The sequence below is a fragment of the Lutra lutra genome, chromosome 2, assembly GCF_902655055.1.
Source record: "Lutra lutra chromosome 2, mLutLut1.2, whole genome shotgun sequence".
Taxonomy (NCBI): domain Eukaryota; kingdom Metazoa; phylum Chordata; class Mammalia; order Carnivora; family Mustelidae; genus Lutra; species Lutra lutra.
Window position 1 is genome coordinate 100476177 of NC_062279.1, and position 27915 is coordinate 100504091.

The 27915-nt window shown below is 37.2% G+C and overlaps 1 protein-coding gene across 1 annotated transcript; it reads right to left on the reverse strand.

Annotated features, from left to right (window-relative positions):
* Positions 1-498: 498 nt before the first annotated feature.
* ADH4 (alcohol dehydrogenase 4 (class II), pi polypeptide) lies at positions 499-19082 on the reverse strand. Its single transcript, XM_047718045.1, is given in 10 exon segments — positions 499-1415; positions 3831-3969; positions 4408-4543; positions 8439-8563; positions 8566-8698; positions 12506-12737; positions 15077-15169; positions 16552-16688; positions 17968-18069; positions 18927-19082. Coding segments are annotated over 10 exon segments (1140 nt in total). The 5' UTR covers positions 18945-19082; the 3' UTR covers positions 499-1390.
* Positions 19083-27915: the final 8833 nt, after the last annotated feature.

Genomic DNA, 27915 nt, shown 5'->3' on the forward strand with positions numbered 1-27915 from the left:
CATTTTACTTTTCATATAAATCTTTTTTATTTTAATTTTTTCCCCTCCTTTCCCACTAAAGCCTATATAAATCTTATTGTCTGTTATATCTTGTAACTTTTTACTTACTGTGTTACTTTATTATAGGTACTTTTCTCTTTGTCATTTTTAATTGGCTGGAAAAATACTTAACGCAAATTATAGATTGTTAAACTCCGAAGTTCTAAACATTATACGTTGTCATGATTATCAAAGGTGAAAGGGGCAATTAATATAGAAATTGGAGAGTATAGATGTGTTTTTTCTTTTATTTTTTTTTATTTTTTATTTTTTTTTAAGATTTTATTTATTTATTTGACAGAGAGAGATCACAAGTAGACAGAGAGGCAGGCAGAGAGAGAGAGGGAGGCAGGCTTCTTGCTGAGCAGAGAGCCCATGCGGGACTTGATCCCAGGACCCCGAGATCATGACCTGAGCCGAAGGCAGCGGCTTAACCCACTGAGCCACCCAGGCGCCCCGTGTTTTTTCTTTTAAAAAATCTTCATTTTTTGTACATCTATACTCATTTATATACCTTCTGATATCCCACTACTTGTAATTGTAGTTCATAGCAGTAAAGTAGGGCTGAGAGAATAGAAAATACCGGATGTTAAAAAGGAAATTACTGAGCAACTTATTAAAGATGAGCTTGCAGCTTATTGAAACCCAGAAATTATGTAATAGCATTTTATATACGTGACATATTTTAAAGATATATGTATCTTATGTACACATCTATAATAGTAATTTTTTCTAGTAAAAATTATTTTATCATGGAAAATTTTAATATAAACAAAAGTAGAGAGAACAGTGTAAGGAAACCCCATATATTTATCACCCATCCTAAAATATTATAAACATATAGCCAATCTAGCTTTACTTATTACTCTCCATTCTTCACTCCCAACTGCAGAAATAGTTTTATTTATTTATTTTTCTAAAGACTTTATTTATTTATTTGACAGAGAGCGACACAGCAAGAGAGGGAGCACAAGTAGAGGGAGAAACAGGCTTCCCGCCAAGCAGGAAACTGGATGTGGGGCTCAATCCCAGAACCCCGGGATCATGATCTGAGCCGAAGGCAGACGCTTAATGACTGAGCCACCCAGGCGCCCCTGCAGAACTAGTTTTAAACAATTCTCATAATTCTGTTCATAAACACATCAGTTATCATACTTACTAAACAGGAAATATTAACATGCTTTATGGGTACAGATACTATGACGTTTATAACTATTTGATGTTAAGTAATTATATAGCTACAAATAGTTGTTTAAATTCATGGCAATCTTTGTTTCCTTATTATAGGCTACAAATCAACTGGAGCCGTTCAGAATCAGTCAGGTAGATTTCCAGATTGTTCCTGCTGTCTTCAGAAGGTCAGGACTATTCGAATGCTGTGAAAAATAAGACAATCGTTGGCATAATTTTTTATGGTAAATTTAACCAAAACACAAATAATTTTTGTATTCTTTTAAAGATTTTATTTATTTATTTGACAGAGATTGAGAGAGAAAGAGAGAGAGCACAAGCAAGGAGAATGACAGGCAGAGGGAGAGGGAGAAACAGGGAGCCCGATGCAGCCTCGATCCCAGGACCCTGGGATCATGACCTGAGCAGAAGGCAGCTGCCCAACTGACTGAGCCACCCAGATGCCCCAATTTTTGTATTTTTCTTTCAACATTTGGTTCAGTCTTTCTTTATAGACAATCTATAAAGAAAAGAAATTAATACATTATCCCTAATTTCTTTTATCTTGCCATTCATGGAATTAATAATACTTTGTACGTGGTGCTATTAAGCTGGGAAAAGTTGGGGACCCTCATGTGACCCTGGGTGAGGTCTGTGCTGCACATTGTTGCTACAGAGTAGAACATGCTCTGGTTGTAGTGGGGTTTTCATCTTGGAACAGTCACTGCTTGGTGTGCTGGGACGATGCTTCTGAGAACCTAAATATTCTTACTCCTGGATAATTCCTTCAACAAGAAGCAAAGAAGGGGGTAAAGCCTCAAGGACAGAGACTTCCTTATGTTCCACCTAGCTGTGGAATCCCTGCCTTTAGCAGGTTGCCATGTGTGATGTTTTCTTCACCCAGAGACTGGAACCACATCACTCTACCTGTGGAGGGAGAACCTCTGTGTCCTTGCCTCACCATGAGTCAGGGTCACTGCACCTTAAAAGACCAGCTGGGTGTTGCATTCCCTCTACTTCCTTGCTTCTGTACCCATATGCTAACTTCTATCCTTTGCCTTCTCCACTGTCACTTTTCCATCAGTGTGGGCAGTAATGTGGTCTTCCCAGTGAGCCAGAGGGGAAGTAGGAGGCCGCATTCAGGTATCTAGCCCTCAGCCTAGCATTCTTCCATTGATTATCAGGCCTGCTTTAAGAGTATGGGAGACTTTCCCAGCTATTAATAAGGTAATTCACCATTTTCCATTTGGCTCCCACTCAGCATTCCCTGTGTGTTATATTCTGTAACATAACTCTAGGGGAAAAAGGGATGGTGGTGGAGGAGATGAGAGTTTTATAGTCTGAGGCCCCAAACTCCAACCTAACTCCCAACATAATGGCTGTTCCTTATGGGGCTATTGAGAATGTGCGAGATATTGCAGGATTTATACACTAAGTTATCTTATATAGCTTAAATAATGGTTCTTTTTTCTTTTTCTTTTTATTGAACTTTTTTTTTTTTTAATAAAGATTTTACTCATTCGAGAGAGAAAGAGCTTAGAGAGAGAGTGAGGGGGAGGAGCACATTCCCCGCTGAGCAGGGAACCCAAAGTGGGACTTGATCCCAGGACTCTGGGACCATGACCTGAGCCAAAGGCAGGGGCTCAGCTGTCTGAGCCAACCTGGTGCCCCTAGTGAGCTTCTTTTGGATACGTTGTAGCTAATATGTTTGCAAATTAGAGAATTCATGTCAGTAGAAATAATTTCTCAGGTTTCTTTCCCAGGAAAGAAACTGGATCCTCACGTCATGGACCTATTTTCTTCATTGCAACATTTATTTTCTGCTTCAAACTCATGTCATTTAACTTTAGGTTCCCCCGACTCCCATTTTGTGATATCTTCTCTTTTCATTGCTTTTTTGGTCCTGCATCTCCTCTGTGAAACTGTTCCTGGTGTTTTCCCCTTTGTTTCTAGTTACCAAACTGTGCTTGATCATTTTCACCAAAATTAATCATCCTAAGGTCTCCTGCTCCCCAGTTGCTACAGGTCCCCCAGTTGGGACATTTCTATAAATCAGTTCTCAGGGTCTGTGCCAGAGGTGCACAATATAGCTAAAACTGTGGATCAGAATGTATCTTATAGGAGACCAGGGACAAAGCAAGAGGGAGTTAGAGTTGGGGCACCCTTTAAGTTTCTTTAAATGAGCCACTCACTGCTCACATGTCCATGGTTTTTACCTGGTTCTGATTATGAAGGGCCTGGGGTGGGCAATTTTTGTTAATTGCAGAACATACTTAGGCGAAACCCAGAGCAATATTGCACCAGAGTAACCTGACCTTATACTGTGAAAACCTTTCTTTCTAGAGAGCAGCCCCAACTGAGTTAATAGTTGTTTGTGAGAAGGAAAATATGTATCAGTTTATATCACCATTCTATGTGGGAATAGTGTATGACAGTGTATATTATGGAAATAGAGTAGGAAGCTTATCTTTTTTCCAGAGGCCACTATTTAATCTTTTAAGCACATCTAGTATGTGTGATGATGTGGAAGATGTCAGAAAAGACAAACTGGTTAGTTCTTAACATAAAATAGTCATCGTAAAGTTTTTTCAAACCACTTATTCCTCTGTTTGTTAATTTACCTTTTGCCTTGTTTCATTATGTCAAATGCCTCATTGATTTTGTCAAAAGGCAGGGTGTGAGTCACCAATATATCCAGATCAATTTTCTTCTTCTTGTAGTCAGTAACCAGCTTTGGGATAGAATCGATGCTTTTCCAACCTGTAATTTGGCCAAAATGCCAAGTAAAGACATGGTACTTGACAGGAGTTAGTTTAATCAGTTTGTTGAATGAATGAAATTATTAGGTTGCTTCTTTAATTTTCTATACTTGTATTTATTTAAAAGTTTTTCTTAATAAGAAATGTTAAAATTAGTTCCTATTTCTAGATAAGGAATTATCTCAGTTTGGTCAAAGTTTACCTTTTGTTCCTCTGTGTTGGTTCACTTTAATACAAATTGAATTTCAGTGTGCAAATTGTAGTTATCCATGTATACAAAATATTTACTTTCAAATAATTCCTAGAATAACTTTTATGCAGTCTCTAGATGTATTATTAGGCATTCAGTATTTAAATAATTTTCCTTTCCATTCAATAATCTTCATTATAAGAATTTGCATACCACTATGGAGAAAATTAAAAGAGGAAAGAAACTGACCACCAAAGCATGTTCCATTTATGGTACGGCCCATTATTAGCTCCACTGGAGATATCATCAGTCCTGTCATTTCAGAGTCTACTCCAATGAAAGTACATGACCCCCAACCTGCTGTTGTACTGTCCAGGGCTGCTCTCTGGAAGTCAAACGAAAAGAATTAGCTGAGTAAGTAGAAAAAGTAGAACACTAACTCTAGAGTAGGTATGTACAATACCTGAGGGAAAATTTATACAACTCTGCATATAAGACAAGATTATTTAAGCTAAGGAGGTAATGGTATTGTTGATTGATACTTGAAGCTGCACTGTTCAGTTTCAGATAGAACATTCATTAAAAATTTGAATGTCATCAAAAAAGATATTAGAAAGAAACAGAGCCTAATAATTTCTTCTATTTAATACCATAGTTGGGCTGAACCTGGAATGTAGATCATTGCATATCAAGAAAAAAAACATATATGAAGTTAGGGAAGAACTCTAGAAGATGTATATTATAAATTCTAATCAAGTTTTCTGTGATCTGCCATGAGTACATACTAAAACGTGCAATTTCAGAGACATAAAAACACAATCCTTGCAGTCCTGAGGAGAGGATGAATAAGTATTTACTAGAACCTAGGAAGTGAGGTATACACTGTAAACTTAGTATATCTCAATAGAATAGATTTAAAAAATTCTATTTAAAGCAGAGAGCAAAACAGTTAAACAGAATCTGACATTGGGTGCTGCTCATAAAACATTTCATCTGTTTCCCTACATTATTTAACTCTCATAGTTAGGTGGAGTTATATCACTAACTCTGGGCCATGGGCTGTGAACAGAAGTGATGTACCTCATAGACAAAACAGGAAAGCTGGTGTGCGACCTGCCAGCTGTCCATTCTCCTGCTGTAACAACCAAGATGACCTCATGTTGAGATTGTGAAGCTGAAAATGTGAGCTTGATTAAGCCTTGGTTGCTGAGTCACTGCAAGGAAGGCAGTGGTCCAGGGGAGTTGCACTGATCTTCCCATGACAGAGAAAACCATATTATGGTAACTTATTGGAAGTTTGGGGTTAATACAAAAATGCCAAGGATTGAAAATATAAAGAAATTTAAGAAATATATAAACTTGTTGATAGCCATTCCACAAGAAGCTATATGGTAAATAGATGAACATTTAAATCTTTTGAGACTAATCTTAAAGAAGAAAAGTGTGAACTTTGTTTTTTGTCCTTTGCCATAGTCCGTGCTCAACTTAATTCTGACTTGTTGGGGCAATTTTTACTTTTATAAGAGTCTCAATAGGAAGTATAGCTTTTTTCATCACCAATCACTGTATAAAAGAAGCAATTCAAAAATAGATTTTATATATTTATTTGAGAGAGAGTGAGAGTGAGAGAGCACAAGTGGGGGGAGTGGCAGAGGAGAGGGAGAAGTGGACTCCCCGCTGAGCAGGGAGTCCAACAGGGGCCTTGATGGGGGGCTCAGTCCTAGGAGCCTGGGGTCATGACCTGAGCCAAAACAGATGCTTAACTGACTGAGCCACCCAGGTACCCCTAAAAGAAGCAATTTGAAGTACAGTAAATTCTCCCCCTTCTCTTTGTCTGTCTGTCTTACTAGCAATGATAGATGCAGTGACCTAGAACTATTAGAATGTGTTTTGAAATTTTTATTTGAGTAAATGTTTATTGTTTTGAGAATTCATAACATTTCTAAATAGCAGCTCTTCTACATATGCACTTTTTATATGGCAGAAGTATTTTTCTTTATGCTGTATAGAGAGATCCGTGGAGAGGGGAAAATTCATAGACTTGTTACCTGAAGCTAGCTATTTACATTGACTCCTATTTTCTGTTTTAGTTTTAAAGTGTTTTTCCTGTTTGCCTTTTTTTTTTTTTTTTAAAGATTTATCCATGTGAGCGAGAGAGCATGCAGTTGAGAGGGTCAGAGGGAGAGAGAATCCTGAGTGGACTGCTTGCTGAGTACAGAGCTCAATGTGGGCTCAATCCCATGACCCCAGGATCATGACCCAAGCTGAAATCAAGAGTCTGATGCCTAACTAACTAAGCCACTCAGGTGCTCCCCCTGTTTGCCTTTTCTACATTTCTGGAGCTTTGCTCAAGTGAGGAATTCATCTCCTTAATGATAACTTAGTTAAAAATGGATATTATATGCAAGTACAAGGTTTTATTTTGAAGCTTCTGATAACTTTTGATGAGAATTACATTTACTTCTCAAAACTATAACATTGTCAGTTATTGTAACTTTCTGATTGTTCTGTTGGATTTTTTAGCCTGCTTTAGAGAATTAGTGTTTGTTGAACTCAAGTTCACACACATCACTGGAATCTCCTCTACACCTGAGAAATTTAGCTTTCCTTAGTTATGGCAACTTGATGGATGGGTAGGTAGCTGATCTTTTTGTGATTAAATAAATCCATCTATTCTTATTTGGATTCTCTGGTATAATTCTGTTCCATAATTTAAATAATAATAGAACCTGCCAAGTTTTAAACCAAATGGTTCTTGACTTGAGTGACTTGTAAAAAAATATTGGTACCTGGCCCCTAGGCTCATGAGAATATCCTGGGATATGGTCCATGTATTGGTACTAAAAAATGTATCCAATGTAACTACTCCCCAGACATTTCTAAAGTGTAGCCAGTATTGACAATCTCTGTACTGGGAAAATAAGGTCAATAGGCTGAATTTCAGTGTTTGAAAAAACTTTGAGCTGTGGAAAGTGGAGGAGTGGATGTAACATGTTTTAAGCTGCAGATGCCAAGGATAATTTAAAAAGCAGGGTCTGAAGCATTGAACACAGTACATTAAGGAGCCCTTAATGCATGCATTTTCAGTAACAACTAATATTTATTGAGTGCTTATTACCTGCCAGGTAATAATGTAACTTTAAGCAGTTACATTATTCCAGTGAAACCATCCTGAGAGGAGAGATGTAGGAAGGGAGCCTGATGCTTCCCGAAGCTCCTCCCCAACTCCATTCTCTTCTGGAGAACGTGTGAGCTGGATAAGAACCGAGGAGAAGAACTGTAGGGAAGCCTGCTACTAGGAGGTTCAAGTACAGAATTCTATTTTCTATAACCTCCCCAGAGGAGGGTTTTGGGAGCCTTCATTGAGTGAAGTCGTAAATAAAAGGGTATAATGCCATAGTTACTCACAGAGCTCACTCATGAAATAAGAAGAATTCATGGGCAGATAATTAGTTGATAAACTGGTCATTTCATAAAACAAAGCAAAACCCTACTTAGCGTCTTTGAGCAAATAAATAGGCATCAAGTGAACCTTCATTGGAGAGTGAGGCTGGGCAGTCTGGCAAGCTAACTTTTCCATGTGTTATCTCTGTGGTTGGCTCTTTACCCCACTTGCTAGAGTAGAATAAACAGGGCTGGCTTTGTGGGTCTCCAGCTGGTGCAGTCACTTAGGGCCCTGTGCCTAGATAGGCCTGCAAATTATGTAGGTTGTCCAGAGAGAAGAAATCTGAATGATACCGAATTGTAGTGTTTAGGAAAAAAAAAAATCCACTTTTAAATTTTGCAGTGTGTGTGTGTGTGTATTTAATATATTGAATATATTTGAAAATTTCAGATTTATGATGTGGACCTAATTTTGTAGATTGCTAACCTTTGACCTCTCTGCTTTTAGGTGGGAGTGGAACACCTCCAGCTGTTAGGGGTGATATTGTATCAGCCTGTCTTCTTCCCTTCTCTAAATCTGCCTTTTTTGTTTTCTTCTTTCTCATTTCTCATAGGCACAATTCTCTTAAGATTTTCATTTCTAAATTTTCTCTTTTTACTGAATTTCACGTGGAAGGATATACAGAAATATTAATAACTTACTAAGGAAATATTAATATTTATTAGTTAAATATTAGTAACAATACACATAATCTAATATTATTAATAAATATTGTCTATATAAATATATACTATAATGTAAATATAAAATAACTATTCAGTATAAACATATTGCCAATGTTTATTAATGTTAACAAATATAAATTATTATATACTATTATAAAAAATATACATACCATGGTTTCAGGTCCACCTGCACAGTCAAGGGCAAAATCGACACCTCCACTGGTCATTTCAATGATGACCTCCTGGATGGGTTTATCGAGGTTTCTAGGATTGAGGCAGTCAGTGGCTCCAAGGGCTTGGCCTTTGTAAACTTCTCACTGTTGATGTCAATAGCTATGATTCTGGAAGCTCCTGCTGCTTTACAACCCATTATAGCAGAAAGGCCAACTCCTCCTAGGCCAAAGACAGCACAAGTAGAACCAGGAGTGACCTGCAGGCAGGAAAATAATAAAATAACTTTTTTTTAAAAAAAGATTTTACTTACTTGACAAAGAGAGACACAGTGAAAGAGGGAACACAAGCAGGAGGAGTGGGAGAGGGAGAAGCAGGCTTCCCTCGCAGCAGGGAGCCCAATGAGAGGCCGATCTCAGGACTCTGGGATTATGACCTGAGCCAGAGGCAGATGCCTAAGACTGAGCCATCAAGCCGCCCCTATACAAGGACGTGGCCTCACCATTTTTTCTATTTTTTTTTTTTTTTTAAGGAAGAGAGTGAGCTGGGGACAGGAACATAAAAATAAAAGACTGCCTGTCATAAAACAAGATGATAGAACTAATGGGGAAATATGCCAATATGAAAATGGATGGGTCATTGGCTAAATATGGGCAATCATTTGAATGACATTAGAATTATCAGCTCATGAGAAGCAAACCCAAGTGAAAATAAACTGCTTGTTTCCTCTTTCCTTTAACTGTTACCAGAACACATTTTTGAAACCCACATATTTTAAAGGGTTTATTGTTTTCCTTTTTCAATAGATCATAATTAATTTATATTTTTAATAAGTCTTATTTGGTCGTATTAGTGTTATAGTTGGTTTTGAATGAGCACAGATGTTTCTCTATATGTAAATTAGCTCCCATCCCAAATCATCAGTTAATTTAAATGGAATGAAATCTAGATTTCTTTGCATCACACTGAAGGGTTTTTAGAGCTGAACTGCTGACTTCTAGCTTCCTCTCTGTGGTAGTTCCATTGCTACAACACAGCACACTATTGCCATTCCCTTTCTCTGTCCTTAGTTCATGCTGTTTCCTCTGCCTGATGCACTTCTCACCGTATTTCCTCTCTTTAAAATGTGACCTATACTTCTAGGCCTAACTTAAGTGACACTCTCCCTATGAAACTTCTCTTGATTCTTCAATCAGGAATTAGTGCCCACCTTTTTGCTTTTTTTATGTTGTATTTATAATCGGCCTTGGTTGATTGATTTTGTATTTGTGTGTTTCTTCAAAAGACTAAGTTCTTTGAAGGCTTATTATCTTCCACATTGCTATTAAGGGTATTCTGTATGTTGTGTCTTTAATAAATGTTCGTTGCATTGAATTACATAAAGACAAAATATACAAGATGATAAGGAAAGTTGATGTGACTGAGATGTGTTATTTTGTAGAATGGTATAACAGTAAAAAAAAAAATACTATACAGAGATATGCTTAAGTAATATTTTCTAATGATGATGGGAAACTGTTAGAATTAAATCATAAACAAAAGGGAAAGAGGAATCTGCCCACGGGGAGTAGTGATACATTCTAAATTGGAAACAAAATTGTTAATGAATGGAGTGAATGAGTGTCTCTTACTTTAATTTATGCATGATATTAGGCATGCATACACTGACTTTTGATACTCAGGGTGAAATAAAACATTTTTTTACAAATACTCAGAATATTTTCTATGTACACAATGTACTATTTAATATTGTGGTATGTGTTCACTATAGTTCTAAATATATTTCTCTAGAGACTGTGTTCAAAAATTTGCCTGTGTCATTGAGAGTAGAAAGGCATTTTTCTCATTGGGGCAGTGTTGTACACAGTGGTTGTACACAGCTCACAACCATATAATTTGAATACACTGTATTAATTGTGTTAAACAACTGAATGGCTGTGTGTAAAAGTGCCTTTGATTGCAGTAGGGGAAAGTGTTACATAAAGTACGCCTCTCCCCATTTGAGAATGGGACTATACATAGTGGATGATTATCTATTTATAGACAACACTGTTACAGGACACTTTCATGCTTCCAAAGATCTCTGTGACTTGTGGTTAATTTGGCAGTAAAGGATATGAGCAGATTAAAAAGAATTAGGAGTCCTGGTCATCCTGGATGCAAGGTATACAATAATTATACAAAGTTGTTTCATTACTTTTTTTCCCAGAAGTATATTAAACTTTATTAAACTCTTAGCCTTTGGCTAGAATCAGTGATATTTCTTCTCTTAATTTGTTACTATCAGATTCATTTCTCTTCTATTCCCTAAGCCTCCTATGAAGTGGTTTAAGTGTTCCTCAACAGTGAGAAGAGCAGGACGTGACATTTACATCAACGTTGATTGGTTTTTAAAGAAAACTGTAGCTGAATCTTTAATGTTAATATCCCTGAAGAAAGACTAGAGTAGTAGAAGGTGATAGTCTGCATGGACTCCAGGAAAGGGGGACGGGTGGCCCAAAGAGCAATAATGCTTCCAGTGCTTTCTAGAGGAGAATATGCCTTGACTTCCATGGTTACATCTGCTTTTAACTCCACTCAATTAACGATACCTTTCCTCTAGGAGCCTTCAGATTGTAGTCTGACTTCTCATACAATTTTTTAATTTTTAATATACTAATAGCCAAAAGTAGCATTCCTGTCTGCTTGAGTAATTCTCAGTGAGAAGTCTTATCTTGATATTCTGGCTATTAGATCAGCTTTTTATTTTGGTTAGGCTGAGTTTAATTGCTTGACACTTAAACAACTCCAGGTAGCCTGATAAAAAGGAATATTTGGATTTTAAAGCTGAGGATCAAGCCTTATCAAGGTGTTTAAAGGGTCGCATAAGAGCCTGGCTTCATTCATTCATTGAAAAATTATCCAGTTCCTACTGTGTGCCAGGCATGGGGCCAGGCTCTGGAGATATCACAATGAACAAGAGAGTTCTTGCCTTCAAGGACCAAATAGTCTGATAGGAAAGAGAAATAAATGGAAAATTTCTCCAGAGTGTGTTAAGAAGGAAGACGGGGATAAACACAGATACTTTGGGGGAACTTGGCAGGGACACTCAATGCATGTCTAAGAGGTTGGAGGGTTTCTGGTAGGAAGTTAAAAAAAAAAATGGAGTCAACCAGAAGAGGTGGGGGAGTTTTCCATACAGTGTTGGTGGGAACCAGGTATGGAAAGCCCAGGGGCCACAGTGACTGGAGCCCAGAGACTGAGGGTCAGCCTTGGGGAATGGTGAGCCTGCGAAGGGAGAATTAGGGAGAATCACTAGCTTGCTGACAGAAAAGTGGAATAATGAAAGCGGAATGAAATCTTCACATTTGTTGTTTAGAAATACCACTCTGGTTGCATTTTGCAGTTTGAACTCAAGGGATGAAGACTGATGTGAAAGAGGCTTCAATAAGGGGGTTGTTTGAGGCATCCAAGTGATACTGACATCTGTCCAGTTCTCATTGAACAGTTTTGTGAAAGCTTCTAGAAGCTTGTGAAAGCTTCCAGGGATGCATCTTGCCACACTCAGGGCTGCCTCCTGAGACACTCTGTTGGAGCCATAAAGGGACAGGATGAGAAGCGGAGATGAACTACAAATTGGAGGGAGAGAAATCTGCAAGATCACTGGGAAAGCAGGGGTGACTGTATGGGTGGGGTTTCTGTAGTTTCTGTTGCCTCTTGACTGGGTCTGCTGTCCCAGGATGAGCATTTATATTCAGGGGACATATTTAACCAGGCAGTGTTTAAGGCAGGGATGGTCTGTAATCTAACGTATCCATATAGGAAAAGAGATTAACATGAACCAGGTGCCAACTCTATGGCAGCTGCTGGGCCAGATGTCTTACATAGGTAATATGATTTAATTATCTCCAAACCATTTGTAGTAGATGTTATTGCAGAGAGTAGGAGTAGAGAGGTTAAATAACTTGCCTAACACCACAGAGGTGATCAATGACAGAGCTAGGGCTTGAAGAATAACTAGCTGCTTTATCACCCTGTCTCCTGGTAAAATCCTGTTTCATGCAACCTGGTGATGAAACACTTTTACCTTGGCAGTGTTGATTGCAGCTCCATAGCCGGTTGAAAACCCACATCCAAACAGACAAACTCTCTCTAAATTTGCATCATCATCGATTTTGGCAAGATTTATATCTGATACTACAGTGTACTGAGAGAAGGTACTGATCCCCATGAAATGGTAAATCGGTTTTCCTTTGCAGGTGAACCTGCTGGTTTTGTCTTGCATTAGTTCTTGATCAACAAGGGGATTTTTGACAAGGCTAGAAAATTAAAAAAAAAAAAAAAAGATATAAAAAGAGAAGGTAAATGGACCATTGACTACACTCCTGAAAAAAATGTTAGGTGTTATATTTTTGTTTTGACAATTTTATGAGATAGAAAAATAGAGAAAATGACTTGAGACTTTCCTGTAAATATATAGTCAGAAGCAGTCCAAAGACAATAATGATAATAAACTTTTTATTGAATACTTTTTATGTGCCAGAAACTCTCTTAGGGATTTGTATGCATTAATTCTTAAACAAATTTTATTATGGAAAACTCAACTGTATATAAAAGTAGAAAGACTGGTGTGTTAAATGTCTGTGCAACTGTATCCCAGTTTCAGAATTTACCATCTCAGGGCTGATCTTCTGGTGTCTGTTACCATGCCCCGCCCCCCGGCTCCAGCACTGACCCTTCCCCAGCACCTAACCTCCCCCATGGGATTTTTTTTTTTTAAAGATTTTATTTATTTTATTTGACAGATAGAGATTACAAGTAGGCAGAGAGGCAGGCAGAGAGAGAGGAGGAAGCAGGCTCCCTGCTGAGCAGAGATCCCGATATGGGGCTCCATCCCAGGACCCTGGGATCATGACCTGAGCCGAAGGCAGAGGCTTTAACCCACTGAGCCACCCAGGTGCCCCCATGGGTTGTTTTTTTTTTTTTTTTTTTTAAGATTTTTATTTATTTATTTGACAGAGAGAGAGATCACAAGTAGACGGAGAGGCAGGCAGAGAGAGAGAGAGAGAGGGAAGCAGGCTTCTTGCTGAGCAGAGAGCCCGATGCGGGACTCGATCCCAAGACCCTGAGATCATGACCTGAGCCGAAGGCAGCGGCTTAACCCACTGAGCCACCCAGGCGCCCAAGGGTTGGTTTTGAAGTAAACATCACACATTACTAATTTCATTTGTAAATACTTTAGTATGTATCTCAAAAGGATTCTTTTAGGTTGACATATTGCATTTCCTTGATATGGTTAAATCTCTTTTAATCGATAGGTTCTCACCTCCCTCCTTTTTCTTCTTTTTTTCCTTTGCAATTTGTTTACTAAAGAAATAGTCATTTGTCCTGTATAGTTTTCCTCATTCTGAAGTGTCCTGATTACATTCCTATTAATTCCTCTTAATTACATTCCTATTAATTAAAACGTGAATTAATTAAATTATTAAATAAATAAATTTATTTATTAAATAAAATAAATAAAATTAAATAAAAAATTACCTAAAACCCAATTGGGTTTCATACATTTTCCATCCTTGTATTTCCTCTAAACTAGTATTTTCAGTCTAATTGGCTGATTTAATTTAGGTTTTATATTTTGTAGGACTATTTCAGAGGTGGTGTTGTGTATCTTCATCTGGAGATAAATAATACCTTGTTATCTCTCTTTTTTGTGGTGTTAGAAAGAATTGATGGTCATTGCCAAAATCTGTTATTTCATTAAATTTAAAGGGTATATTAATTCTTTAAATATCTAAACAACACTGCAAAGTAAACATTATTATTATTCCCATTTTATAGATGAGGAAATTGAGGCACAGTATTAGATGTAAGAGCAGTACAGTTTAGCTTCTGAAATAACTAGCTTTATTTGGCATTAAGGACAAATAGATTTTTCTGCATGTAGTCTCGTTAAAGAATAAGGTGATAAAGGTTTTGAACTCTGGAGTCAGACCATGTTCAAAATCTAGCTCTAGGACTTCTATCTGTAGGCCTTGAATAAATTATTTTACTGCACCTCATTTTATTCCTTTCTCATTTTCTATAGAAGTAGCTACTATTTTGAGTTTATTTATTTATTTGAGAGAGAGAGAACAGTGTGAATGGGGAGAGGGAGAAGGAGAGAAGCAGACTCCCTACTGAGGGTAGAGTCTGATGTGGGGCTTGATCTCACCACCCTGAGATCTAGAGCTGAGCTGAAATCAGGAGTCAGAGGCTTAATGGACTGAGCCCCTGTATATTGTACTGTTTTGTATATGATATCTTACTAAATACATTTGTCAGCAACTTGCTTTGTTCCGTTAACATTATGTATGTGAAATTATTCTATGTGGCTCAATTTTAACCCTTTCCATTGTTGTATAGTTTTCCATTGTGTTACTACAGAGCAATTTGTTAATCCATTCTCCTATTGGTGGACATTGGGCTATTTTTAAGTGCTGCTATAAACAGTGTTGCAGTGAACATTTTAGCATAAGTTTCTTTGGGTAATTTTGCAACAATTTCTTATATACACCGAGGACTAGAATTGGTGGGTAGAAACTTCAGGTATTGACAATATACTTCCCCAAATATTTATACCAATTTATAGTTTTACTAACCAGAGTATAGAGCTTACCTGAGTTTTGTACAGAAATTTGTGAGTGGATTCAGACAGAACTTGCATTTTCTACATTGAGGCATGTAGAGTGGAATTACTTTGTCACCTGGAAAGAAAGACCGTATGCTGGATGGTGCCTAAGATACAGCTTGTAAAAAGTTTCTACCAGAAGAGTTAGTAGAAAACACCATTCTTTATGATACACATTTTATGTTCCCCAGGAAGTATAAATGGGGATAGTATTTTGTTGCTTTATAAGATTGCTGATTCTTCCAAGCATTGCATAACTGTCTTTTTAACTTTTTCCTTTTTTTTTTTTTTTGTTACTGGGCATGTAAGCAAGAAATCTGCATTGATACCGCTAGCTACGGTGTCCTGAGACTCTGCTGTCATTGCAACTCTCTGTATCATGACTATTACTATTATTATTATTTTTTTACATTTCTAAACATCCAGTAGGGAACAGAGTATCCTCATATAATAGGAGAGGTTGACAACAACATGCTGGATATGGAGATTAAACTTGATGTCATTGCCGTGTGTCACCGTTTAGTTCACTCTCACATTCTGTATCTTTCTGCCTTTTACTCTATTTCAATTTGATAATGGCTTCTATCCCCTGATGACCATTTAGTATGGGCTAGGCACCTTCTAACTGCTTCCCATACTATCTCATTTAATTCTCAGACAATCCTTTGAGATGGGTACCTTTTCTCTCCACTTCACAAAACAGAAATCTGCTGTGTCATAGAGAAGTGACTTCACTGGTGGAAGTCACACATCCAGTAAATGGCCCAGTAAATGGCAGAGCTGGGACTACATTGGCCAGACTAATTGACAGATACAAAACTTACAGGAGTGGTTTATTTCTCTGATCTTATTTGGCATGGAATCTGAAACACTTCTAGGTTTGGAGCGTTCTCATTAAAGGAGGAAAGAATGATAGGGGTCCTCCTACATGACGAGTGAGTACTATATAGCCCATATTCCAGTATTTTGTGAATATGTTATAAAATGTGAAGTAAATGATTTCAGCCATTGCCATGCTTCATTTACATACTATTTTTATGTTACAAAGTTTCAAAAAGACACATAAGCTGACATGGGCATATATAATATTTCTCACTTAAGCTAACTGTAAATACTCATTCTTTAAATTCTTTATGATCTTAAACTATTTTTGTTTTATTTAGAAGAGGTTGTCATAAATTTTCATTTGTGCCCCACTTTGTGGCTTTGCTTCATAGCACGGTTTCTTGATGCTATATGTAAATAAAGTGACCATATTTTCCAGATTTTATTAGTTCTGATATCACATATTCTGTCCCCTTGTTAGACTGTGGTAGATTGCATGTCTTACTTAGTTTGTCTTTGGAAGAGATGGTTCCCCTATAAAATAGAGATCAATTATAACATGCAAAACCAGGACTCTTTCAGTTCTCAAGCTATCTGGACATTTCCATTGAATTGGAGACAGGAAAGAACATACCTGGTTGAAGTTACTCACTCCGGGCCCCACACTTTCCACAATTCCTGCACCCTCATGGCCAAGGATCACTGGAAAAAGGGCCTCTTTAAATTTAGGATTGATAGGATGGGCATCAGTATGGCACAGGGCAGTGGTGATTATCTACAAGGCAACCACAGACTTGAGTCCTGTTTCTGTCATATCATTGGGGTTGTTAGGAGAGTAGTTTTAAGTCCAATGTCACCCTGAAACTTTACAACATTCCCGGAGCTCAGTAAAAGAATTTCATTTTGGAAAAAAAAAACAAAAAAAGAACAATTAAAAATATCAGCATATAGTCTTTTCTTCTAAATCTTTGTTTTCTAACTTTCATGGCCACTGGAAAATCATGCAAAGAGATGGAATTGGCAGTTAGTGTCTCCAGGAGAGGAGAAATCAAAGGTAAAAGGGAAAAGTTGAACAGAATCTTTTAGGAAGAGGGAATTTAGGGAACACAGGTTCCTAGGGCTTGTGCAAATTTTGTTGAAATTTTATGAAGTGAAGTAGAAATAATACAATTTTTATAATTCAAATTATATCAGATAAAGGATTGTCTCAGTCACCAACATACCCCTTACTCTTCAAGATTCTCTTGGTGAGGCTATCCTATTCACGCTCATGTACAAACCCTGTCTTGTAGTGGTCCTGAGGTAAAATGGAAGCCAGGCCAGCTGTGGCGAAAATGGAGAGATTCTGCCAACTTTGACCTGTGATCTCTGCCTCCTTGGGATGGTCTCTTTTTTTTTTTTTAAAGATTTATTTATTTATTTGACAGAGAGAGAGATCACAAGTAGACAGAGAGGCAGCAGAGAGAGGGGAAGGAAGCAGGCTCCCTGCTGAGCAGAGAGCCCGATGCGGGACTCGATCCAGGACCCTGAGATCATGACCTGAGCCGAAGGCAGCGGCTTAACCCCTGAGCCACCCAGGGCGCCCCGGGATGGTCTCTTTTCCCTGCTTACCCACAGTTTCCCCCCTTTGCGCCCCTGGACTCTTTTACTGCCCTGGGCAGGACTTCAGGTCTTTCCTCTATTTTGTTTTGGAACCAGTTTTTTTTTTTTTTTCCAATTTTTCTTTTAATAACACTTTCCAATAACTGGCAACTGGAAACCAAAAGAAAATCTACCTGATTCTCATCTGAAGTGAATTCCTGGTCTCATTCTTAGGGCTAATGATTAATATAAAGATAGTTCAAATAAATGTTAAACTTGTTATCAGTAACAACTGGTAATTAGTAATTTACACCTCCTGGGATAATGCGTATTTTTTTCTGGACCTAAAGACTGTAGATCTGCTGAAGGTGAAACTCCAGGTACTCTCAGTCATGCCACGCAGGCTTGACCTGAAGAAGGCAAGTCTGCACTTCGTGCCTTGTCTCTACTGGCTATGAAAAGTCCCCACTTACTTGCACACGAACTTCATGAGCCTTGGGGGGAGCTACCTCAACCTCTTCTATGCAAAGGGGCTTGCCTGTTTCCCAGGCAATGGCTGCTTTGCATTTAATAACCTGAGAAAGAGGGAGGAAGGGGAAATTAATCACATAAATAACAGATAAGCATGTAAACTAGAATTAAGATTGTATTTAAAAATTTAAGTATGACATTGAAGGAAAGTGGAAAGAAACAAACCTATAATCCTCTATTGTAATGCTACTATTTTTGCTTTTGGTATGCTTTTCCCAGTCTCTGACACATGAATCCATAAGTTTTGATAGTTATGCAATTTTAGAATTATATTTTTAAATATCATTAGTCTTATTGCAGATGCAATATATATTAATTATGGGAAGTTTCAAAATACAAATAAAAATAAAAGAAACAAAATCCACCTGGAATTTTTATGACTCATTTTATGATTTTGATGTAAATTTTTTTAGTATCCCTATATGGGATCTTTTGTAATACTTTTGTATTATAAAATACTTTTGTAATACTTTTATAATAATATAAAATATGAGATACTAATACAAAATACTTTCATAATACTTTTGTAATAATATAAAAATGTAATACTTTGTAATCTACGTTTTCTACTTATTAATATACTATTTTCCATATTTTATTTCTAACAGATGCAAATTCTATTTTGTTATTGTAGCATAGGTACTCAAATTCCTCTTTTTTTGACCTTTAGAAGTAATATTTAATTGAACACTCTTGTATTAAGCATTTTGGCAAATCCACAGTAATTTCCTTAAATTCCTAGCACAAGTTCATTCATATCCTTTTGATCAGCTTTAAATAGCTGCTTTCTGAGAGTAATCCTGAAGGAACTTTGTTTTAGTAAATTTATAAAGAGACAAAAAAAAAAAACAACCAACCACACAAACCAAGAATCAAATAAAGAAACAGTATATTTGCTTACTTTGCCCTTGGTGCCCATTTTCCTTTGGCAAACTAGGCTTGGAACTTTCTTTCTGATTTAGGAAGCTCTTCTATGTCGATTCAGCATGTTCTGTGTCCTGTAATGACCCGTTCTTGAATAAATACCATTACTGCCTTTTATTGTCCAATCACTTTCTCGTCTATTGCTTTGACACATAGCTCTGCCCATTTCTCAAGTGATTCGTGCTATCATATTTCAGCTGCCAATTGCCATCGCTCCCAGCCCTTATTTGAAGTGTTTGTTTCCCTCCCTCCCCCGTCTTTCTTCCTTTCTCTCTCTTTCTTTCTTTTCTTTCTTTCTTTCTCTTCCTTTCTCTCTTTCTTTTAAGATTTTATTTATTTATTTGACAGAGAAAGTGAGAGAGGGAACGCAAGCAGGGGGAGTGGCAGAGGGAGAAGCAGACTTCCTGCTGAGCAAGGAGCCCTATACTCTCTTGGAATCATGATCTGAGCTGAAGGCAGATGCTTAACAACTGAGGCACCCAGGAGCCCCAGCTGTTTTTTTTTTCCCCTTTAATTGAAAAATAAAAGATAATAGAGAAAAGTTCATTAAACTTACACAGATGAGTTAACATATAAAGTAAAGGATGTTTCTACTGCCCCAGACCTTCTCCTTCACAAGCCTACTAATCATTTCCTTATAGTTTTTGGTTCTCTATGTGGTAAGTTTTACCCATTAAAACCTTAATATGAAGGAATCATAGTGTATATGTTCTTTTGTCTTTTTTTTTCTCTCAACTCCAATTTGTGAGATACATCCACATTAGTCTGTTTTCATTATCACCTATTTTCCTTTTTGCCTTTTTTTTTCTTAACGATTAATCAGTGGTTACATAAAAATCCTTTTTTTTATATTTAAATTTTAATTTTTTTTTTACATAAAAATCCTTTTAAAGTATTCTGTTGTACATGTGCATAAGTTTCCTTGGGGAAAATATATGATTAATGTGCAACCAGTACACAATATTATGGGTTTATTAAGGTGATGCCAACTGTTAAAACATTGAAATTTTTGTTCATCTGCTAAAAAAAACCACTACCCCAAATTCTCAGATTTCCTTTTAACTCTGTGGTGGCCCTGGGGAACCCTGTTGAGTCACTGCTAAGGAGCTACTCTCTTGCTCCTCCAGATGTGTGAGCCCATCATGCAGCCCCCAGAGGTTCTGGGTCTCTGATGGTGTGTAGCAGGGTAGTCCCTGGATCCCGGTAGCGAAATCCCTAGTGCCCTTCCTGGGACATCCTGGGGCTGTGACCTATGGTGCTGTGGGCCATAGATCCCTTGAATCATACTTTGGAAACTGAACGTTGGTTGTTAAGTATTTTGACTAGGAGCAGAATTGCTGAGTCTTCAACTTTGATAGATAAGATCAAAGAGTTTTACAAAGTGGCTGCTCTTATCAGCATTGTTGCTGATAAGAGTTTCCATTGCTCCATATCCTTGCCTATGCTTGGAATCGTGGACTTTAAAACTTTTGATAATCTGTGGTTGTGAATGGTATATGTGTTTTAAATTTGTATTTCTCATTCTTTTTCTCTTTTTTTTTATTCAAGATTTTATTTAAATTCAAGTTAGTTCACATAAAGTGTATTATTATTTTCAAGGGTAGAATTTACTGATTCACCAGTTGCATATAACACCCAGTGCTCATTACATCAAGTGCCCTCCTTAATGCCCATTACCCAGTTACTCCCCCACCTCCCCTCCAGCAACCCACAGTTTTTTTCCCTATATTTAAGAGTCTCTTATGGTTGGCCTCCTCTCTGTCTTTATCTTTCTTTATTTTTCCTTCTGTTTCCCCATGTTCATCTTTTTTGTTTCTTAAATTGCATATATGAGGGAAATCATATGGTATTTGTCTTTGTGACTTATTTTGCTTAGCATAATACACTGTGTAGTTCCATTCACATCATTGCAAATAGCAATTTCATTCTTTTTGATGGCTGAGTAATATTCCATTGTGTGTGTGTGTGTGTGTGTGTGTGTGTGTGTGTAGAAGCACATTGTATGTATATGTGTGTGTGTGTATACATACACACACATATAATGTGTACACACACACATGCATATGCACACATATATCACATCTTTATCCATTCATCAGTTGATGGACATCTGGGCTTTTTCCATATTTTGGCTATTATTGATAATGCTGCTATAAACGTTGTGCTGCATGTGCCCTTTCAAATCACTATTTTTGTGTTCTTTGGATAAATACCTAGTAGTGCAATTGCTGGGTCATAGGGTAGTTCTATTTTTACCTTTTTGAGGAGCCTCCATACTGTTTCCAGAGTGGCTGCACCAGCTTGCATTTCCACCAAAACTGTAAGAGGGATCCCCTTTCTCTGCTTCCTCACCAACATTTGTTGTTTCCGTAAGTTGTTAATTTAAGCCATTCTGGCTGGTGTGAGGTGGTATCTCATTGTGGTTTTGATTTGTATTTCCTTGAAGCTGAGTGACGTTGAGCATTTTGTTCATGTGTCTGTTGGCCATTTGTATGTCTTCTTTGGAGAAATGTCTGTTCATGTCTTCTGCCCATTTCTTGACTGGATTATTTGGGTTTTGGGTGTTGAGTTTGGTAAGTTCTTTATAGATTTTGGGTATTAGCCCTTTATCTGGTACATCATTTGCAAATATCTTCTCCCATTCCACAGATTGCCTTTTAGTTTTGTTGATTGTTTCCTTGCTGTTCAGAAGTTTTGTCTTGATGATGTCTCAGTAGTTTGTTTTTGCTTTCATTTCCCTTGCCTCTGGAGACATGTCTAGTAAGAAGTTGCTGTGGCCAAGGTCAGAGTGGTTGCTGCCTGTGTTTTCCTGTAGGATTTTGATGGGTTCCTACCTCACATTTAGGTCTTTCATCAATTTTGAATTTAGTTTTGTTTATGATGTAGGAAAGTGGTCCAGTTTCATTCCTCTGCATGTCCAGTTTTCCCAACACAGTTTGTTGAAGACACTGTCCTTTTTCCATTGGATGTTCTTTCCTGCTTTGTTGAAGATTAGTTGACCATAGAGTTGAGGGTCTATTTCTGGGTTCTCTGTTCTGTTCCATTGATCTATGTGCCTATTCTTGTGCCAATACTGTATTGTCTTGATGATTACAGCTTTGTAATATAGCTCAAAGTCTAGAATTGTGATGCCTCCAGCTTTGGTTTTCTTTTTTCAACATTCCTTTGGCTTTTTGGGGTCTTTTTTGATTCTATACAAATTTTAAAATTATTTGTTCCAGGCCCATGAAAAATGCTGGTGTTATTTCAATAAGGATTACATTGAATATTTAGATTGCTTTGGGTAGTATAGGCATTTAAAAAATTTTTTTTTAAATTTATTTTCAGCGTAACAGTATTCCTTGTTTTTGCACCACACCCAGTGCTCCATGCAATCCATGCCCTCTCCAATACCCACCACCTGGTTCCCCCAACCTTCCACCCCCCACCCCTTCAAAACCCTCAGATTGTTTTTCAGAGTCCATAGTCTCTCATGGTTCACCTCCCCTTCCAATTTCCCTCAACTCCCTTCTCCTCTCTAACTCCCCTTGTCCTCCATGCTATTTGTTATGCTCCACAAATAAGTGAAACCATATGATAATTGACTCTCTCTGCTTGACTTATTTCACTCAGCAGGGTAGTATAGACATTTTAACAATATTTGTTTTTCTAATCCATAAGCATGGGATGTTTTTCTATTTCTTTGTGGCTTCTTCAGTTTGTTTCATAAGTATTCTATAGTTTTCAGAGTATAGATCGTTTAGCTCTTTGGTTAGATTTATTCCTAGCTATCTTTTGATTTTATGTGTAATTGTAAATTGGATTGATTCCTTGATTTCTCTTTCTGCTGCTTCCTTGTTAGTGTCAGAAATGCAATAGACTTCTGTGTGTCAATTTTACATCCTGTGACTTTGCTGAATTCTTGTATCAGTTCTAGCAATTTTTTTTGTGGTGTCTTTCTGGTTTTCTTTCTTTCTTTTTTTAAAAGATTTTATTTATTTATTTGACAGGCAGAGATCACAAGTAGGCAGAGAGGCAGGCAGAGAGAGGGGTGGGGAAGCAGGTTCCCTGCTGAGCAGAGATCCCGATGCAGGGCTCGATCCTAGGATCCTGGGATCATGATATGAGCCAACGGCAGGGGCTTTAACCCACTGAGCCACCCAGGCACCCCTCTTTCAGGTTTTCTACATAGAGTATCATGTGGTTTGTTAAGAGTGAAAGTTTGACTTTTTCCTTGCTGATTTGGATGCATTTTATTTCTTTTTCTTGTCTTATTACTGGGGCCAGGACTTCCAGTACTATATTGAACAACAGTGGTGAGAGTGGATATCCCTGTTGTGTTCTTGACCTTTGGGGTAAAGCTCTCACTTTTTACCCATTGAGGATAATAGTAGTAGTGGTTCTTTCACATATGACCTTTATGATATGAGGCATATTCCTTCTATCCCTACTTTTTTTGAGAATTTTTTTTTTCAAGAAAGGATGCTGTATTTTGTCAAATGCTTTTAATTATTCTGCATCTATTGAGAGGATCGTATGGTTCTTAACTTTTCTTTTATTAATGTGGTGTGTTGATTTGTAGATTTTGAACCACCCCTGAATAAATCCCATTTCATCATGGTGCATAATCTTTTAATGTACTGTTGGATCCTATTAGTTAGTATCTTGGTGAGAACTTTTGTATCCGTGTTAATAAGGGATTTTGTCTGTAATTCTCCTTTTCAGTGGGGTCTTTGTCTGGTTTTGGGATTAAGGTAATGCTGGCCTCGTAGAATAAGTTTGGAAGTTTTCCTTCTATTTTGATTTTTTGAAGCAGCTTCAGAAGAACAGATATTAATTTTCTTTAAGAGTTTGGTAGAATACTCCTGGGAAACCATCCAGCTCTGGACTCTCACTTGCTGGGAGATTTTTCATTACTGCTTCAATTTCTTTGCTGGTTATGGATATGTTCAGCTTTTCTATTTCTTCCTGTTTCAGTTTTATAGTTTATATGTTTCTTGGAATGCTTTCATTTCTTCCAGATTGCTTAATTTGTTGGCATATAATTGCTCATGTTATGTTCTTGTAATTGTTTGTATTTCTTTGGTGTTGTGATCTCTCCTCTTTCATTCATGGTTTTATTTATTTGAATACTTTCTCTTTTCTTTTTGGTAAGTCTAGCCAGGGGTTTATCAATCTTATTAATTATTTCAAAGAAACAGCTCCTAGTTTCATTGATCTGTTCCACTGGTTTTTCTTTTTCTTTCTTTCTTTTTTTAAAAAATTTCTATATCATTGATTTCTGCTCTAATCTTTATTTTTCTTCCACTACTGGCTTTAAGCTTTATTGGCTGTTCTCCTTCCAGCTCCATTAGGTGTAAGGTTAGGTTTTGTATTTGAGACTTTTCTTGGTTCTTGAGGAAGGCCTGTATTGCTATATACTTCCCTCTCAGGACCACCTTTGCTGTGTCCCAAAGGTTTTGAACTGTCGTGTTTTCATTTTCATTTGCTTCCATATATTTCTTAATTTTGGACCCATTCATTCTTTCGTAAGATGTTCTTTTACCTCCATGTATTTATGGTCTTTCCAATTTTTTTCTTGTAACCACAAGTTTCATAGTGTTTTAGTCAGAAAATGTGCATGGTATTATCTCAGTCTTTTTGAACTGGTTGAGGTCTGATTTGTGACCCAGTATGTTGGTCTAATCTGGAGAATGTTCCAAGTACACTCAAGAAGAATGTGAATTCTGCTGCTTTGGATGAAATGCTCTGAATATGTCTGTTACGTCCATCTGGTCCAGTAAGTCATTTAAAGCCCTTGTTTCTCGGGGTGCCTGGGTGGCTCAGTTGGTTAAGCGTACATCTTCAGCACAGATCATGATCCTAGGTTCCTGGGATGGAGCCCCACGTTGAGCTCAGCAAAGAGCCTGCTTCTCCCTCTCCACCTTGCTAGTGCTTTCTTTCTTTCTCTCTCTCTCTCTCGATATCTCTTTCTAAAATAAATAAATAAAATCTTAAAAATAATAAAGCCCCTGTTTCCTTGTTGATCCGCTTAGATGATTTGTCCATTTCTGTGAGTGGGATGTTAATTTCCCTACTATCATTGCATTATTATCAGTGAGTTTCTTTGATTTTATTATTGAGTGGTTTATAGATTTGGCTGTGCCCAAGTTAAGGATATATATATATATATATAATTATTAGGTCTTCTAGTTGTATAGATGCCTTTAATATGATATAGTGTGCTTCTTTATCTCTATTACAGTCTTTGGTTTAAAATCTAGTTTGTCTGATATAAGTATGGTTACTCTAGCTTTCTTAATTTTTTTTTTAAACATTTTATTTATTTGAGAGAGAGAGAGAGAGAGAGTGAGAGCATGAGCAGGGGGAGGGGCAGAGGTAGAAGCAGACTCCCTGCTAAGCAGGGAGCCCAATGTGGGGCTTGATCCCAGGATGTTGGGATCATGTCCTGAGCCAATCGCAGATGCTTAACTGACTGAGCCTCCCAGGCCCCCTTCCTCCAGCTTTCTTTTGATGTCCATTAGCATGATAAATGGTTCCCCATCCCCTCACTTTCAATCTGGAGGTGTCTTTGGGTCTAAAATGAGTCTCTGATAAGCAGCATGTCAGTGGGTCTTGTTTTTTTGTTTGTTTTTTTTGTTTTTTTTTAATCCAATCTGATACCATGTGTCTTTTGGTTGGGGCATTTATTCATTTACATTCAGAATAATTATTAAAATATATGAATTTGGTGTTATTATATTACCTATAAAGTCACTGTTCTTGTAGATTGCCTCTTTTCCTTTCCAGTTTTTGTTACCTTTGGTGTCTCTTTTGTGCTCAAAGATTCCCCTTTAATATTTCTGGAAGAGCTGATTTAGTGTTCATGAATTCCTTTAGCTTTTGTTTGTCTTGGAAACTGTCTCCCTTTTATTCTCAATAACAGCCTTGCTGGATAAAGTATTCTTGGCTGCATATTTTTCCCATTTAATACCTTGAATATATCATACCAGACCTTTCTGGCCTGCCAGCTCCCTGTGGACAGCTCTATTGCTAACCTTATGGGTCTGCCCTTATGGGTAGGTTAAGGATCTTTTGTCTATAGCTGCTTTCAGAATTCTCTCTTTATCTTTGCAAGTTTCACTATGACATGTTGTGTGTTGACCTGGATTTTGTTGATTTTGAGGGAGTTCTCTGTGCCTCTTGGACTTAAATGACTATTTCCTTCCCTAGATTAGGGAAATTCTCAGCTATAATTTGTTCAAATAAACCTTCTGACCCTTTTTCCCACTCTTTTCTGGAACTTCTATGATATGGATATTATTTCTCTTTATGGAATCACTGAGTTCCCTATGTCTACCTTTGTGATCTAATAGTTTCCTTCCCCTCTTCAACTTCATTATTTTCCATAATTTTTTAAAAGATTTTATTTATTTGACAGAGAGAGAGAGAGAGAGGGTGAGAGAGGGAACACAAGCAGGGTGAGTGGGAGAGGGAGAAGCAGGCTTCCCACTGAGCAGGGAGCCCGATGCAGGACTTGATTCCAGGACCCTGGGATATGACCTGGGCCAAAGGCAGATGCTTGATGACTGAGCCACCCAGGTGCCCTTCCATAATTTTATCTTTAATATCACCTCTTCTGTCTGCTTCTTCAGTCCTTGTGCTTATAACCATTTGGTTTTGTGTCTCAGTTATAGCATTTTTTAATTTCAGCCTGACTAGCTTTTAGGTCTTTTATTTTTGCAGCCAGAGTTTCTCTGGTGTCTTCTACACTTTTTTCAAGTCCATTTAGTAGTCTTAAGACTGTTGAACCTGGAGTCTACTTGGGACTCTCTCCCCCTTTACCCCTCTCCTCTCCCCCTTCTCAAATAAATAAATAAATAAATAAATCTTAAAAAAAAATCCTACTGCTGCATCTCTGCCTACTAAATTCTAATTTATTCTTTTTTAAAGGAATTAAAGAAAATTTTTAAGCTTTACATCCAATGCGGGTCTCAAACTTGTAACTCTGAGATAAAGAGTTTCATGTTTTACCAACTGAACCAGCCAGCTGCCCTTAAACTCTAATATATTCTTTAAGTCCATCTTCAGGTACTTATCTATCTTACCTTTTCCAGTTCTTCTTTTTGGGTGCAATCTTTTCCCTCTTTGAATCTCCACAGCACTCATGTTTACATCGCTTATACTGTTCACACATAGATAGCTATATGAAGCAAAAGTTATTCTGTCTTGTGTTCTGTTATTTTTATCCTTTTTGACACCTCATTTCCACTTTTAGCTTCCTTAATTGTAAAAATTTTATTTTACTTGCATTTCAAATCCTTCAGGGTATAGTCCAGAGACTGAAAAGTTCTCCATGCTTAATAAATGCTGATCAAATTTAATATTTACCTCGGATGCACAGTAGCCATTAATGGACTTATTAGCCTTCTTTCTGATTTTGTTTTTGTGTTGCACTTTGATGAGTTTCTTTGAGGATAGAGACTTTGATTTTTTATAAATATCAAAAGAACCTGCTAAAAAGTGTTTTGAGAGGAAGCTGGAAAACAGATTTCAGAATGGTAAATCCCTGGGCTTTTGGATGTGAGGGCTGCTTCTAATGTTTAAAAAAAAAAAAAATGAAGGTCATGAATTTTTCCTGAGAGACTGGATTTACCTTTCTTGACCATTGATTTTTAGGGTTGTAGTTTTCAAGATTCTCAGTGTTGTATACATCTAAAAGTGTAATATCCCTCCCATTACATTTCTATATATGAATAATTTTAAGATAATAATTCATTAATCCCAACATGAATATCAAATAGCTTATTTGGGACCCATGATGGTCCAAACTGAATTCAGTGTGTTGCTGCACAAAATAGATCTTTCTCTATTTCTAAACTACATATTTTCTTTATTTCCTGCATCTAATTCTACATTTCCTTGATTCTAAAGCACTTTTTATAAGATAAAATGTCTTTTTTTTTTAAGATTTTATTTATTTATTTGACAGAGAGAGATCATAAGTA